At 40.5% G+C, this 14771-nt stretch overlaps 1 protein-coding gene across 3 annotated transcripts in view; it reads right to left on the bottom strand.

Moving 5' to 3' along the window:
• Positions 1-82: 82 nt before the first annotated feature.
• The window catches only part of pum1 (pumilio RNA-binding family member 1), a 23611-nt gene continuing 8922 nt past the window's right edge, over positions 83-14771 (bottom strand). For 2 of the 3 annotated variants that reach the window (XM_067502465.1, XM_067502448.1), the window contains 19 exons: positions 13359-13464; positions 11521-11714; positions 11051-11223; positions 10688-10952; positions 10494-10587; positions 9029-9127; positions 8420-8562; positions 8022-8154; positions 7718-7852; positions 7030-7326; positions 6676-6918; positions 5549-5819; positions 4735-4864; positions 4375-4509; positions 3545-3682; positions 2768-2893; positions 2438-2559; positions 2129-2321; positions 83-1760 (listed from right to left, as the gene is read on the bottom strand). In XM_067502465.1, the coding sequence (XP_067358566.1) occupies positions 1629-1760; positions 2129-2321; positions 2438-2559; positions 2768-2893; positions 3545-3682; positions 4375-4509; positions 4735-4864; positions 5549-5819; positions 6676-6918; positions 7030-7326; positions 7718-7852; positions 8022-8154; positions 8420-8562; positions 9029-9127; positions 10494-10587; positions 10688-10952; positions 11051-11223; positions 11521-11714; positions 13359-13464 (3129 nt within the window). In that variant the 3' untranslated portion in view covers positions 83-1628. The remainder of the gene's footprint in view (positions 1761-2128; positions 2322-2437; positions 2560-2767; positions 2894-3544; positions 3683-4374; positions 4510-4734; positions 4865-5548; positions 5820-6675; positions 6919-7029; positions 7327-7717; positions 7853-8021; positions 8155-8419; positions 8563-9028; positions 9128-10493; positions 10588-10687; positions 10953-11050; positions 11224-11520; positions 11715-13358; positions 13465-14771) is intronic. The other variant, XM_067502456.1, reaches the window with a different exon arrangement.

Here is a 14771-nt window from a genome sequence, read left to right as displayed (position 1 = left end):
AGACTCTTAATAAGCAGGAATCATAAGCAGTTTGTCTGCGTCATCTTTTCATCACAGCGTAGCAACGAAGCACACGAGTCACTTAAATTTTCAAAGATTTTTTTTGTTCAGTTTGGTTTCAAAATAAAGATCACACAATTGTTTAGAGACAATCTACAACAGGAGTTACAAAAAATAGTTGCCCAGGCAATAAGCATACACAGGTTCTGTTTAACTATACACATATGGTTACAGGTGTGCTCGTAGTAAATATACACAAGGCTGCTCCAAATGTACACCGCGCTGTGGCGGGCGGCCTCTCACCCAAAAGGACATGGACAGTATGATACAGCACTTACAGCACTAGAGAAATGCCAAAAAACACAAGAATCTCCTCTGTACAATCCATGAGTTTACCCTTAAAAACAGTCATGGATAATCAAGTGAGTTTAGAGGTTGGTAAATGAAGTCACCCAACCAGTATACCCATACATGACCCATTTTATGGGGTAAAGCATTCCTATAAAAGAGCTAAAAAAACAAAAGGAAAAAAAAGCAGAAAACACCATTGAGTCTAACAGAACGTGTCCACAAGTCAGTGGGAAATCGTCTTAAGTTAAGCAGTGAGAAGATAAAACCAAGCGTGGCGAATCTTTGTACAAATACTACGCTGTATAGAAAGGGCTTTTCAAAACAAAAATTTGATATTACAATTTACAATATACAACAACTTATATGTCACAACCAAGGAGGTGAGAATATACACTGAAATGCACAGGGTTTGTATTTCTAAGATTTTTTTTTTCCAGAGTGAGCTTTTTTTTTTTTTTTATCTTTTTTTCTTCTCATACCAAAAAGGGTGGTAAAGCACTTTTACATTACAAGGGTTTACAAATGTACAATTATACAGTCAGAAGTATGTGGTCACTACTAGGATACATTATAGATACAGATTCAACATCAAAAACCAGAAAAAACTACAAAGTTTTATATATATATTTATATATATATGCAAAGGTCTACACCAAGTATACACGTTATATTTATAGAAGCAAGACCAGAAAACAAATCTCCCATGCTAAATGATCTGTCTGCTGGTTAGCTGATGGCGTGTGTGTATTCGTCTATGATTCTGTGACAAATTAAATACTTGTTCCATCTCATAGTGGTAAATAGCTAGGATGGGAGGAAGGGGGGATTGTGTGTGCAGCAGTAGCAAAAAGTGAAATGACTTTTGAGGTCATCAGAAATAATGCAAAGGGCAAATGAAAGGAAAAACAAACAAAAAGAGGGAGTGGGGCAGGTCTCCACTCCCAGCTCTTTCCTCCCTTCCCCAGTTCAGCAGGCCTGGGCTTGGGTGGAGGAGAGAAAACAAAATCTGAAAAAAACTAAAACTGCCTGTAGCAACAGGCTCCTCCTGAAGGGTTGCCATGGAAACGGGCAACAACGGTACTTAACATCTTCCACCAGTGGGATTCAGTGGGGAAACTGGGTAAAATGCCTTCTGAAAAGGCCAGTGAAGACGGGAAGGTGGTAGACATGATGGCAATAAAAAGACATGATGATCTGGGGGTGGGGTGGGGGGTAATCAAGTAGTACACTTGATTTTGGTGTGTGGTGGGGTTTTTTGGAAGAGGGGGGTCATCTTTTTACATGATGCCGTTTGGGGGGCCACAGAGTGGACCCAGATCAACACCATTCTTCATGTAGTACTTCTCCAGCTTGGCCAGGATGTGTTTTCCATAAGTGTATTTCCTCAGGGTGGAAATATGGGGCCGGATCTGTGGGAGCACAGATGTTTGATGTGTTCAGTACACATGTCAAAGACCATTTCTGGTGCGTTTGCTTTAACTTGTGCATTACCATGTGGTTTACTTGTACATTTTGCACCACACACCCAATGTCAACAACAAACCCATAATTGATTACACTATGAAATCGGTAATCTCACGTTTCATTTTGTGACAAAACACCAGACCTGAGCAAGAGCATACTGATGTCCAATGTGAAAATTCTAAGCAAATAATTTGAAACCTCATTTTGTTGAGAGTACAAAGACAACATATCAAATGGTAAAATGAAAAATATGATTGTTTTTGTCCTGACATTTTGATGGGTCATATAGGAACACAATTTTCCTTCCACCAACCTTGTGCATTACGATCTTGCGCTGGGTGGGCTCAGCCACATCAATCATCTTCTGCACCACATAGTTGGCATACTGGTCCTTCATCATGGTGTATAAGGCACTGTGGGGGCCCTCAGTCAGGCTGCACACTTCATCTATCAGTAGCGCCCGTTCTGCCCGTGATGCATGGGTCACACACTTCTCAACCACATTACTAGGAAAAGGAGGAGGTGAGTGCAAAGGTGAGTTTTTGGCAGCAATTGTAAGGAAATAAAAAACCTTTAAGAAGAAACTGAAACCTTGTGTGTATTTGTTGGTACTGGGTTTTACCTGGCAAACTTGTGCTGGCTGAGTCCCAGCACATTGCCTCTGATCTCAGCCACTATCTTGCTCTTGTCCTCAGCTCGGCCGTGTTCCAAAACGTGCTGGATCACATAGTTGCCATACTGGTCCTAAATAAAACAAATGATTGAGACGCATTAACTGAAACGTGACGAGGACAGCTGGTGCATCTGACAACACACCGAACAAACAGCCAACTTCAAAACTCTGGAGGCTCTGAGAAGAGCTTTATATAAAAGTCAACTTGATATGTCATGATGAAAAATGTAAATGGGGGATATAAAAAGACAGAAATGAGTACTGGATTATGTTTGTTACCTGCACTAGCTGCTCTGTGTGTTGATGGAGCTCCTCTAGTATAGGCAGGGTCTGTTCAGGAAGGCAGTGTTCAAGAATGCGCTGGATGACCCGGCAACCATAGGGGTGAGTGGAGAGGGCAAATACCTAAAAGTCGTGTAATTATACATTGTTAGTTACCTCACACACACACACAAAAGCACTCCTGGAGCTTAAACATGACATTTATGTTTCTTTGCAGTTGGCAGTAACAGGTTTCAATTAAGGTGAAAAATAAGGCGAGAGACCTTTGGATTACATCTCCTAACGATCACAGGCATATTTTCATACACCCAACCCACCCCTGCAGGGGTAGGTGAAAGCACATTCCTGACAAGCTTTCAGCTACACAAACAAACCTGAGCAAAAGACAGTTGGTTACACAACATGCAAATGTGTAAAGAGCAAAAAACAATCACAAAAGTAAGATCTGCTGTCAAAGCATCCAAAGTGAAATTTTAAAACCTTTCATTTGTACATTACAAGAAGGGGCATGCATGGACACACACAAAAAATGAAAACACGTTATGCTAATGTAACATTTAGCTGGTGGATAGACGACGGCGCTTGCCACTGGGCGGAGGTTTCCATTGCCATGGCAACATATTATGTCCCTGCAAAGAACTGAGTGCATGTGTCTATGTACTTTGGCATTGGCAATATGCTTGGTGCCTCAAGGCAGTGACAGTGCATGTGTAAATGCAAGCTGAGCACAGACAGCTCTCAGTAGCTGCATGTCGAAATACAGAGAAGACCCACCTGTCCCTTAAAGGCGTCTATGATGAAGTGCAGCGCATGAGGCTGGACACACTCAATACACTTCTGTACCACGTGGTTGCCGTTCTGGTCCTTTACACACTTTAAAACATGGCCGTCCAGCTCCCGCACCATCTCACTCTGCAGAGAGGAGGAAGACGGAGGTGGAGGAAGGGGGAGAGCAGAACAAGAGGAAAGCAATGTAATTGTGAGAAATCAAATATTGCCTCAAAGCATTTTCCAAACTCTCCTTCATGTTTCATAGTGCCTCAATACAACAAATAATACTGGGCTTTGAGGTCTGAACAGCTGCCCTGGAGAAATCTACTGAGGTCCATTAGGGAAAGATGGATCTCTCTCTCTTTCTCTCTCGCACACACATACACCTTGTACCTTTTCTCAATGCCAGTAAATTAAAAAAATAATAATTTCCTGTTGATATTGAGCCAGATACATCTTAAGACCTGCAGTTCACAATTTGTATATAAACCGCTGTATCATTAGCCTTCTGCAACATGAGGCAGCTCCAACATAAAACCCATAATGTAGATGGGGTGAAAAAAAGCAATTTCAACCTGAGCAGCACTACTCTTACCAATGCAGTGTTTTGCTATATAAGCACAAATTAGTGACCCATATGCAATACATTCTTATTCACAAGTGAATTATGAACACATATGCTTTATAACTTGGAGAATGGGATTTTTCACTACCTTTATTTCTGACAGTAAAACCCAAATCAAAGCAGGTTTATTGCCAGAGGTGTCTAGTAATGTTAGTGCAAAGGTACAGTTTACACTATTATCCAATAACTAGGGAACTACCATACTTACAATGACCTGCTGATCCGAGGGGATGAACTCAAGAGCTTTCTGAATGACCCTGCAGCCGTACATCTGTAGGGCCAAAGACAGCACATGACCCCGAATCCTCTCTGCCAGAGCCAGTTTCTGGTCCAAGCTGCCAAACTAAATATATACACACACACACACACACGCAAAATAAGCCTAATAATCCTTTAATCCATTTGACTGTACATGATACATTAGCAGTAGTAAACACATCTCAAAGAGTAAAAAAACCAAATCAAAATAAATAAAAACATTGGAAAATAGAATGACTGAGCTTTCCTAAAGGATTTAATCTTTGTGACTCAGAAGTGTGTTTTTATAAATGTATCATCTAATACACACCTCAAAGAACTTCTGGATGACATAATTTCCAAAGACATCCACCATGAGCTGGTAGGCAGCCTGGAGTATCTCACTAAAGACAAGCTGGCGCTCAGCTGAACTGGCTCGCTCCAATTTTAACTGTATAAACCTGTAAGAGAAAGTGGATAAGGCCTGCATTAACCACATATTTTATATTAAGTTCCACAGCTTAGTTTTGTGCTCTTGAGTTCTTGACTTTTCATTTTCGCAATTTCTGAAAGTCTCCTGAGAAAGAATGCAGACTGCCTTCCAAAACCAAGTTAGCATATTAACACGATTTACCAAGTTTGGATGAACTCAAAGGCAAACACAGAGTGCAACAGAGCAATAAGGTGAGACAAATACACAAAGGGGGGTGGGAGAGAGAGACCTATATCTTTAACCTGAGGGAACTGTCAGACAAAGATGGAATTCAATGTGGGGAAAAAAACAAACAAAAAAAAAACAGAAAGTTGAAGGAACCAAGCAGCCTGTGAGGTGAAGTAATAGAGTCCCAGCAAAAATCAGACATAAAAAGGAAAATGATGTGAAAGACTAAAGAAAATGCCTGGAATTTGCAGTCTGGCCACCATGAACTAATGGATTACTTAATAGAAAAGTCTAAGGCACCTGTGGTTCAATCAAAACAGACCCAAAAAACAGACACCAAAGTGGCCTCCAATTTACTTTGCCAACTTCTTTCCAAAAATAATGATATATTATTATATATTATATTTATGATTTTTCAGGGCATATTGGATTAGCTGTTCTGTCTTGCATATTAGAGGCTAGAGTGAGATTTGCTCATGAGTACCTGCTGCCATGCTGGTCCTGGCTAAACTCCATGATGTGACCAGCAATGTCTCTCAGCTGCAAGTTGGGGTAGCGGTTGTTCCTGAAATCCTCCAGGAGCCGGCTGCGGCCAGATGGCATCACATCTGACATACCGTAGCGTAGCCGGGATGATGGGAACAGCTGACTGCTAGGTGAAAAAAGGGAGGAGCCTGAGCTGGCAGCGCTGCGGTACTTTGCCTCTGCTCCTGGGGCAGCAGAAATAAAGCGTCCACTGCCATTGGTGAGACCTCCTGTGGGTTCAGAAATAGGACAGAGACAATTGTTACATAGTCAAAAAATTTGACTTTTCTGTTGGCCATAGTGCATATAAATCTTTTAAAGCTCATAAAGATAACACTAAGTCACTGCAGTGAACGTCTCATGAAAGGATTACTGAGTGGGCTGGACTTTTTAATTGATGACACTGCAGAACTAAAAAGACTCATGGAAATTTTTGTTTTACTAAAACATTTTAGTTCTGCAGCATAAAAACAACACTGGATGGCAGCACAACCTGGAACACAAAGCTAACCTTCAGGGGACAAGATAGGTCCCATAGAGTTTTACAATCAAAGAAATTAACTGACACCACAATCTATTCTCTCAATAAAATCATAAAATAGGCAAACAAACACACACACACCTTTACACAATGAGTCTCACTGTGCTCTGACATTAACACGGAAAATTTTAATTTTTTTCGAAAGCAACCTTTTCTTCTAAAATCAGTCAGAGCCAGAGGACAAATCAGCTTACTCTTCTGCTGCATGTGGTTTTTGGGTTTCAAGTAACTACGTTTCTTAGGTGCATGTAAACGCTGTTCCTCAATTACTGGAAATCCTGATTTCTGAGAGTACAGCAGTTACTCAATTCCATGTAAATGCAGTTATGAGTCCTCAAATTGGCTGTCAATTTGTCATCACACTGGGTTTTGAGTGTTTGCATTGCAAAACAAAATCTTGTTAAACAAAGAAGTTTTGGTTAACAAGAAGTTAGAGTGTAGACAAAGTGTGTATGTGTGTTTTCAAAAGGCATTGGCACGCTCTAAGATCACTATTATAACTAGTTGGTTTAAACCATTCACTTACACTGAAAATGCCCACTTACCAAGATTAAGGTTGGATGAGGAGCTGTGATTGGACAGTGAAGGCGGGGGTGTTAAGGAATGGGACGGGCCTTGGTTGGGTAGAGGCATGCCCACAGGGCCAGGGGAGGGACTGAAGCCCAAGGTGCCATTATAAAACCCTCCATGTCCAATTGGGGTGAGGCTGGATGGGTTGCGTTTGTACAGCTCACTGTTGCCTGTAAGGGAGTCCCGCCTGGAACCACTGCCACCACTGGAGTTGGCCACTAGAGGGAGACAATGATATAGACAAGTTTTTAAAGGAAATGTGAAATGTTTGTCATGTATTAGTGCAAACCACTAATGATCATTCTCCATTTGAAAGTGTCAAATACTACCTGCAGTGCCGAAGCCTCCCAGTGCCCCCAGAGTTGCACCGAGGGAAGAAGAGGCAGGCTGGCTAAAGCCCAAGGAGGCAGACCCTGGCCCAGGCTGTGCAGAACCTTGTGAGAAAAGAGAGGAGCTCTGGGAGGAGGAGCTGAGGGAGGAGGACCCATAGAAGGAGCTTCCTCCTAGAGCACCACCAGGGCCACCTTGCTGCTGAGGCTGCTGAGACGTCATAGCACGAAATGGCCCATTGGCCCCACTCCCAAGACCACCATTGGCACCACCCGCGGATGCTGCTGCTGCAGCAACTGAAAATGAGACAGGAGAGCAGAGAGTAAAGTGAGAGAAATATACATTTTCCTCTAGCTCAGTTGAGATTCCTTGACCATCTGTAAGTAATCATATATTTTTTTTAAATCACTAACAATTCTTTACATCGTCACAAATACACATGTAAACCCAAATTCCACTTTGATTCTGAACAACACTTACGACAACTCGCTGTAATAATGGCTAGACATGAAGATACAGGCTCATGATCTCCTAAATGCATGTTCTTGTGACTCGAGGACATGTTTTTAAAGCCCCAAATAAGTAATCATTGCTTTGCATGCATTAGACTCTTGAGTCATGGTCCTGTTGTCTACAGTAAAAAGCAAAAGCAGTTCACACTTGGCTTTAAATGCATTGTTGTGTTACCTGCTTGTGCTGCGGAAGGAGATATGATGACAGAGGCAGGGGCCATGAGACGCACAGGGCCACTTCTAGCTCCAGTGTTGACCACCAGGGCCCCTGTCTGATCATAATAGGCCGCAGGGGCAAGGACTGGATATCCTGATAAAGACAGCAACAATAAAGCTTTCAGACACTATGTAACCTTACTTTAGTATGTTGTACTTCCTGTAGACTATTGTGTACATATGTGAATTATGCACTGTTTTAGTATTTAACACTTATTTTTATTGGCAATAGAAATAAAACTACTGTATTGTGTTGTTCTTACCAGGGACTCCTGCTGCTAACCCCTGCCCAAAGGCAAGAGCTGAATTGACTGCTGCAACCAGCTGGTCATTCTGCTGACCCTGCTGACCTTGGCTGGGGGTCAGAGGTCGCTGGTTGCCCCCAGCACGCATCACCTTTACAAAAAGAGAGACATCAATCTACAATACAAACTAAGATGCTCAAAAGACATTCAAAAACTGTAAAAGTTCATGATTACAAGAAGGTGCCTATACAAAAACATGGTGGCATTAAATATTTAGAAGGGGCCTCAGTTTTCTGCTAACTGGCTCATAAGCTACTTTTCTTCCAAAAGATCGAAGTAAAGCAGTAAGACTAGACAGTAACATCGTGAGCCAGTGGCAATCAGCATGCCAGCTTTGTGGTGAGCAGTTAACTAACCTGCTGTTGGTTCTGCTGGCCTTGGCTTGCTGCCTGCTGATTGGCTGAGCTGTTCGCTGCAGCAGCCTGCTGCTGGAAAAGGTTGGCAGGGTAGACCCCCCAGGGGGTCACACCATAGTACTGTGGGGGCATCACTGCCGGACCTAAAAGCAAACAAATGAATTACTGGTAAGTTAGGACAACAGTCAGTGCATTTACATGTACTTACAGTAGGGGCTAGAGCAAACCAACTCTCTCTCAGGTTCTCGGGGAATCGTGTTTACATATCCAGAAACCTGTTTACTGGAAATTCTTGTATGTGTGCAGCAGAATATTACTATTCTTTGCCTGATTTCTCAGTTAAGATCTGTATGCCAGGTTTCAAAATAAGTCAGATGTAGAGAAGAAATCAGATTATTATTTTGCTGCATCTATACGCAGATTTCAAGTAACCAGTTTTCTTAAGTGCAAGTAAAATCGGTTCCCCGGTTATCCAAGAAAGCTGATTTTTCCAAGTATGTGAGCACAATGCATCAAAACAAGCATTTTTTAAATGGTTCCGTTTAACAACAGCCATTTAATAGCATTTAAATAGACTTAAAGATCCACTTCATAATGAGCACGTCTTACCAAGCGTAGCTGCTGCTGCTAGTCCGGCTGCGTAAGGGTCTGTCCCTGGTGGCGCAGCACTGATGATATATGGATTGGGCACAAATGCTGGGGCCAGACCTGATAACAGAGGGAAAAGGTAAATCAGTGCTGCAAGAGTTTACGAAACACATCGAGTAAATTAATTTGACATCTGTAGTCTGATTTTACACCTGATATTTACTAAGCGGCTCTAGATTCTGAAAGGAAGCCTAAAACATCGATCATCATCAATGAGAGTAAGGGGCCCTTTGAATAATGCATAATAAAATACATACAGTGGAGAGCGTTAATTACACCCTTTTATTGCAATAAAATAAATAGAGCCCACACTGTAAATGCATACTACTTAAAACTATTTGCTGAATTATTGCCCGATTTTTCATTGTTACAGATATATGTAAAAACCAGACGGTCCCCTACCTGATGTACCAGGTACAGAGATACCCTGCAAGTAGTGCCTGTGTTTTGGATGATTATTCATAGTAAAATATAACCTAATTAAGTAGTTATATTATTTGATTTTCTTTTTTTTTTTTTTTTTAAATCTGACTATAGATTTATTTACATTTCGAGTTTTTAAGTTGTAAAGTTGACAAATTACATGTTGGAGAGCTGCTCACAATGAGGCAAAACTGTGAGTCAGTTTACTAGTTAGTTTATTGGTTATATTTATAAAAATTCATTGTAAATGGTGAGAAAACACATGGCTCAAAGTTAAGCGTGGCACAGCTATACTGCTGGGGTAGTATATAAAGGCAGTATATGATTTTATATAATATAAAATAACATGATGATCATTGCTAAACAATTGGAAAAATGGGAAGCTACACATTATTATTTTCTAAACTTTGTTAGCAACACAGATGTTTTGCCAAATTCTATCAGGCTAGCGTGGATCCATTAATAATGCTTAATGAAGTTCTAGTGAAGTTAGTAAACAGGGGTAGGACAGCATCAAATAAAAACTAAAAGGATCCAGTCTCTCATTCACCTGAAAAAAAGAGGTCATAAACACTAGCACACTGCACACAGCTCTATAATGACATAAGATTTTTACCAATTTGTGGGGGGGAATTCACATAAATCAATGCTGAGAAACACTACAGACAGTCATATTTATTTTTTACTTGCCCAATTGGGCAACTGCATGAGGCATTCCACTTGTCCGATCATACAGTTTACTTTCCCTGGGTACGCATTATTGTTGAGCCCTGGTTATAAAGTTGTACATATATATACTGACCCATTATTAATAATTTAACATAAAAAAAATGATAGGAATTGCAGAATGCATTTTCAATAATATGCCTGGAGAAAAGCTTCTAGCAGCATTTGAGGGTATAATACCTGCTTTAAGCAAAATGTATAACTGATACATTTAAAATATTAAATAGAATGTTCACATCCCGTTTTACTCGTGTGTGCATGCATTTGCAGATCCTACCAATGTGAGGCTGCTGTGCTGCTGCCAAGGCATACTGCTGTTGCTGGGCTGCTGTTAACTGCTGCACTGCAAGGGCGTTGTTTCTCTGAAACAGCTGCACAGAGATTAAAAACAGGCAGATCATATTTAAATGACACTTAAGAATAGTCTCTCTCTCTCTCTGAGCTAAATGAGTCTCTGCTTGTTGCCCCTACCTGCTGCTGATTAGTGTAATCAAACAGACCCACAGTGGGAGCAGAGTCCATGGGCATCTGGGAGTTGTAGTCAAATTGAAGTGGCTCCATTACTGATTCCATGGGGTCCATGGTGACACCACCCTGCTCTACACCAGAGAAGTCTTCAGGGGGCTTTGGACCTCCACCCCCACCCAGTGGTGTCAGGCCCTCAACGCCTACACCCCCGGGACCTCCAAGTAGATCCCCCTCAGGACCAGGGGCCGGCATGTTTCCTGGGGGGCGACTGTAAGGCAAGACAAAAGAAATTGTAAATTTACATTTGAAGGCCCTCAGAATCTGTGCAGGGAAATAGAAAAGCATGTGTGTTATATTGAGTCCTACCCAAACTCCTTGACATCCACATCGAGGCCATTCTGCACAGGCAGCCCATTAGGGTTAATGACGTCGCTGATTACATCAGCTTCACCTTCTGTCAAATCTTTTAGTTTCTCTCCCTCAAATGTTGCTTTCGGCTTCTCCCTCTTCTCCTCCTCCACCTCTCCATCCCTCTGCCCCTGTGTGATGAGGGAATCAAACAGTCGATTCAGTGAGAAAATGCCAACATGCACATATACGAAAATTACTTCCTGTGGAGGACACACTGATATAGAGGGTGTCAGAAACAACATTGCCTTATTGTTCCGACAGGGAACAATCAGAAGAATGATAAATGAGGAGTGCAATCCAGGTCATGGTTGCTTAACTTGTTACAGGAAAGCAATGATCGTTCCTATTTGTGTGCAGTGAAGAATAAGAAAAGTAAAAGACTGAATTCTATTGGACAGATAAAAAAAGAATGTTCTCAATCTTACATAGGGCCCTTTTCGGAGGCAGGAATCTAGTTTGTCAGCCGGTGAGGAGGAGAGGACGTACTCCACCATGCTAACTCCCAAACCTCCACTCTCAGACCGTGGTGACATCACAGAACCCACCCCAACTTCACCACCACCATGGAAACCCTGTCCTGGCCGACGGGACACCATGATTGGCTGCGACACAGAGTGATCTGAGGGGAGAAGAAGACGGAGTGTTAAAAACCCTGACCAGAAAACTGGTTTCCAAAATCAGGGTTGGGTTTTAGGGAAATCTGGCTTCCTCAGGTAGATTTCTGTTGGAGAATTTATGGAGATTTATTTACTATGGATACACATAAGCTTTCTCTAAACTGCGCATGTGCCCTAATTAAAGGCCGCAGACAGGAACAAGCAGCTGAGTCAAAGATTCATTTTAAAATTGCGCCTAAAGGTCCAAGAAAAAATGTTACTAAAACCAAGTGGCTCATAGAAATCTACATAAGTCATTTTCCGCAGAGGATTTTTTAAAATCCAGACAGTTCATACTGTAGATCGACTGCTCCCATGTACCCGTTTTGTTTTTCTTTCACCCCTGTGCTGTCACTCTGCTGTGACACAAACACACAAAAAAAAGTCACAAAGAAGCATCTTCTGTAAATATACAGTTAAAGTCAGTGTGCCAGGCTTCCAAAAATAAGTCTGAGCTGGAGAAGAATTTAGGTTACTCTTCTGCTGCATGTATAAGTGGTTTTCAGTAACAAGGTTCTAAACTGCATGTAAGAGCTGTTACCAGATTAGGAGAAAGGTTATTTCTTAGTATCCCAGTTATTTAGAGAGAGTGTGGTATTGCAGTGGATTTTATTCAGCTGTGTGTGAGTGAACAGGATAGTTATACGATTACTAAAAAGTGTGACTAAATTTACACATTCCCCACAAGGTAAATTAAAAACAAGGGTTGTAACTATTCTCTGAATAAACAATTCTGTTCAAATTTCAAGTTTTAAACCATGGTTCAGTTTATTTCTCTGATTTTTATGTTCTGTTTCTTTAAGAAAGCAGTGAAGGGTGAAATAAGGTGGGGGGGAAAAACAAGTAGAAAAAGTTTTTGCGTTTTAATAAATTATTTAGGAATATTAAAGAAGAAAATACTATAGAATATGGTCACAAACTGTGTTTCACCCGCAACACAACTGCCAATACTATACTCCACTTGCTTGACCATACCGTTGACTTGGATGTCTAAATATCACGGTTGTGTCTTCCAGTATCAAAATACAATATACTGGACATTTGTATCCGTTTTATTCAGTCGTTACACCCCTGACAAAAACATTAATTTATTTCAGAGCCATTGTACTGGATTGCATTAGTGCATGTTTACCTAACGTAGTGGCCTCCGAGTATCTATTTGAGATGGGGGATTCCTTTGTGTCAGTGCACATGGACTGGGGTGTATGTTAGGTTGACTTACATGAACCTTTGACTGTGTTGTATTATCTGCGCACAAAGTATAACAAATATGCTGTCTAATACATAATTGGCTGTTTTAACTACCAAACAACTACAAATGAGCACTTGTGTGTAACTTTCTCCACATCCCTGAGGTGATGCACAAATGAGGTGTCAGACTACTTCCTAAAAGCATTTGTTTTGTTAGTGTGCCCACAGAAATAACTACATTGTTTTAATATGAAACAGAATATTATCTCAAAATATATCACTTCACAGAACTGGCAGGATTATATAAATACCAGACATTGTTCAGGTTGTTTCTTGGTGTGCTTATGAAGTTTCTGCATTTATAACCACCTGCTGTTTTCCTCAGAACCACAAACATAACCAAAACTATGAAATACCTGATGCACCCCATGCACTGTCCCTCCACTGGTCCAGAAAGATCCCTTTCGGTCCATCCTTCCCAGAGTCATCAGTCTCCCAGAACTTCTTGCCAGTTAGCAGCTGCTACAGAGACAGAGGACAATAAGAAGGATACACAGTGGTTACACAGAAACTTGCATTACTACCCAAGTAAGCAAAACATTTTTAGATTTCACTTGTTTTTTTACTCTGGAAAACTTTTAAACTGCGAAGCAGTCTGCACTGTGTTGACTGTTTTTAGGAATACACACATCGCTAAGGACTACTTTGACCTCTGACTGCTCCCTTAAAAACAAACAAGAATACCTAGATCAAAAAGACTACTGCAATTGAAGCGAGTGTGAACAAATACCATGTACAGAAATTTCCATAACCATTTTGAATAGTTTAATTATCTCAGTTGTCTACCTCTCCATTTCTCTTTACACTTTCCTTAACAAAGAGCATCTTTCGTGCGTTAAAAAAACCCTGTCAATTACTTTGATCATTATCTTATGGCAACAGACAACCACACTTGGTAGCTTAAAAATCTTTTTAAAAACTTTGAACTGATGAGTACCTTTACAATTTAATGTTTTAAAAGAACATGTATTAAAGGCATAATTCTCTTGAAATGCCAGTTTTACTGTTTTAGCGGAAAAGGCTCAAATGTTTGCTTTTGCTGAAAACTGAACTATTTAAAAATAGCTGAAAGTTTTGCTTTTGCTAGAATAGCTGAAATGTCTACTATAAAAATGTAAGTAGAAAAGTAGAAAGTAGAAGTAGAAAATAAGCAGAAATTAAGGTTTAGTGTTTTGCTTTGCGTAGATTTAACATGAAATAGTACCATAAAAATCCTGGAAACTGTAGAACTATAACAGCTGAGTCGCAAGGTTTAAGTCAAAAACCTGAAGTATAATTTATAAACTACTATGAACTTTTCAAAGCATAATGTAAAAGTTGAAGTCCCAGTAGGTCAAGGTCTCACATATAAGCTGAAAAAAGCTGAACTGTTTTTGCTAAAATAGCTGAAAGTTTTGCTTTTGCTGAAATAGCCGAAACGAAATGTCACTCTCCTATACACTGGTTAGGCAACTTCAAAGCCAGTTAGCCTCAAAAGCTTAAAAGGGAAAAACATCAAAGGCAATTATGTGTCGCATTTTGCCAGTGATGTCATCAAAGCATTTTTTAAAAGTATAAAAGATATTTAAAAAGCTGCGTACATGCATTAACATCCTTTATAAGCTGAACATTTTGAAGTTCGAACTGTGTTTCTAGCCAAAAGTATGCCGAAGTAGTCAGGCATATTGTGAATGTGTAATGTTATTAAGCAACCCTAAATTAAACTGTTAACAATGGATAAGGCTCAAAAAAAAAATCATTACTGTACTTGTTTTGCTTAAATCAATTTA

Source organism: Channa argus, chromosome 1 (genome assembly GCF_033026475.1).
Source record: "Channa argus isolate prfri chromosome 1, Channa argus male v1.0, whole genome shotgun sequence".
NCBI lineage: Eukaryota > Metazoa > Chordata > Actinopteri > Anabantiformes > Channidae > Channa > Channa argus.
The sequence above is the reverse complement of the archived record's forward strand: the minus strand, read 5'-3'. Positions and strand labels throughout refer to the sequence as shown.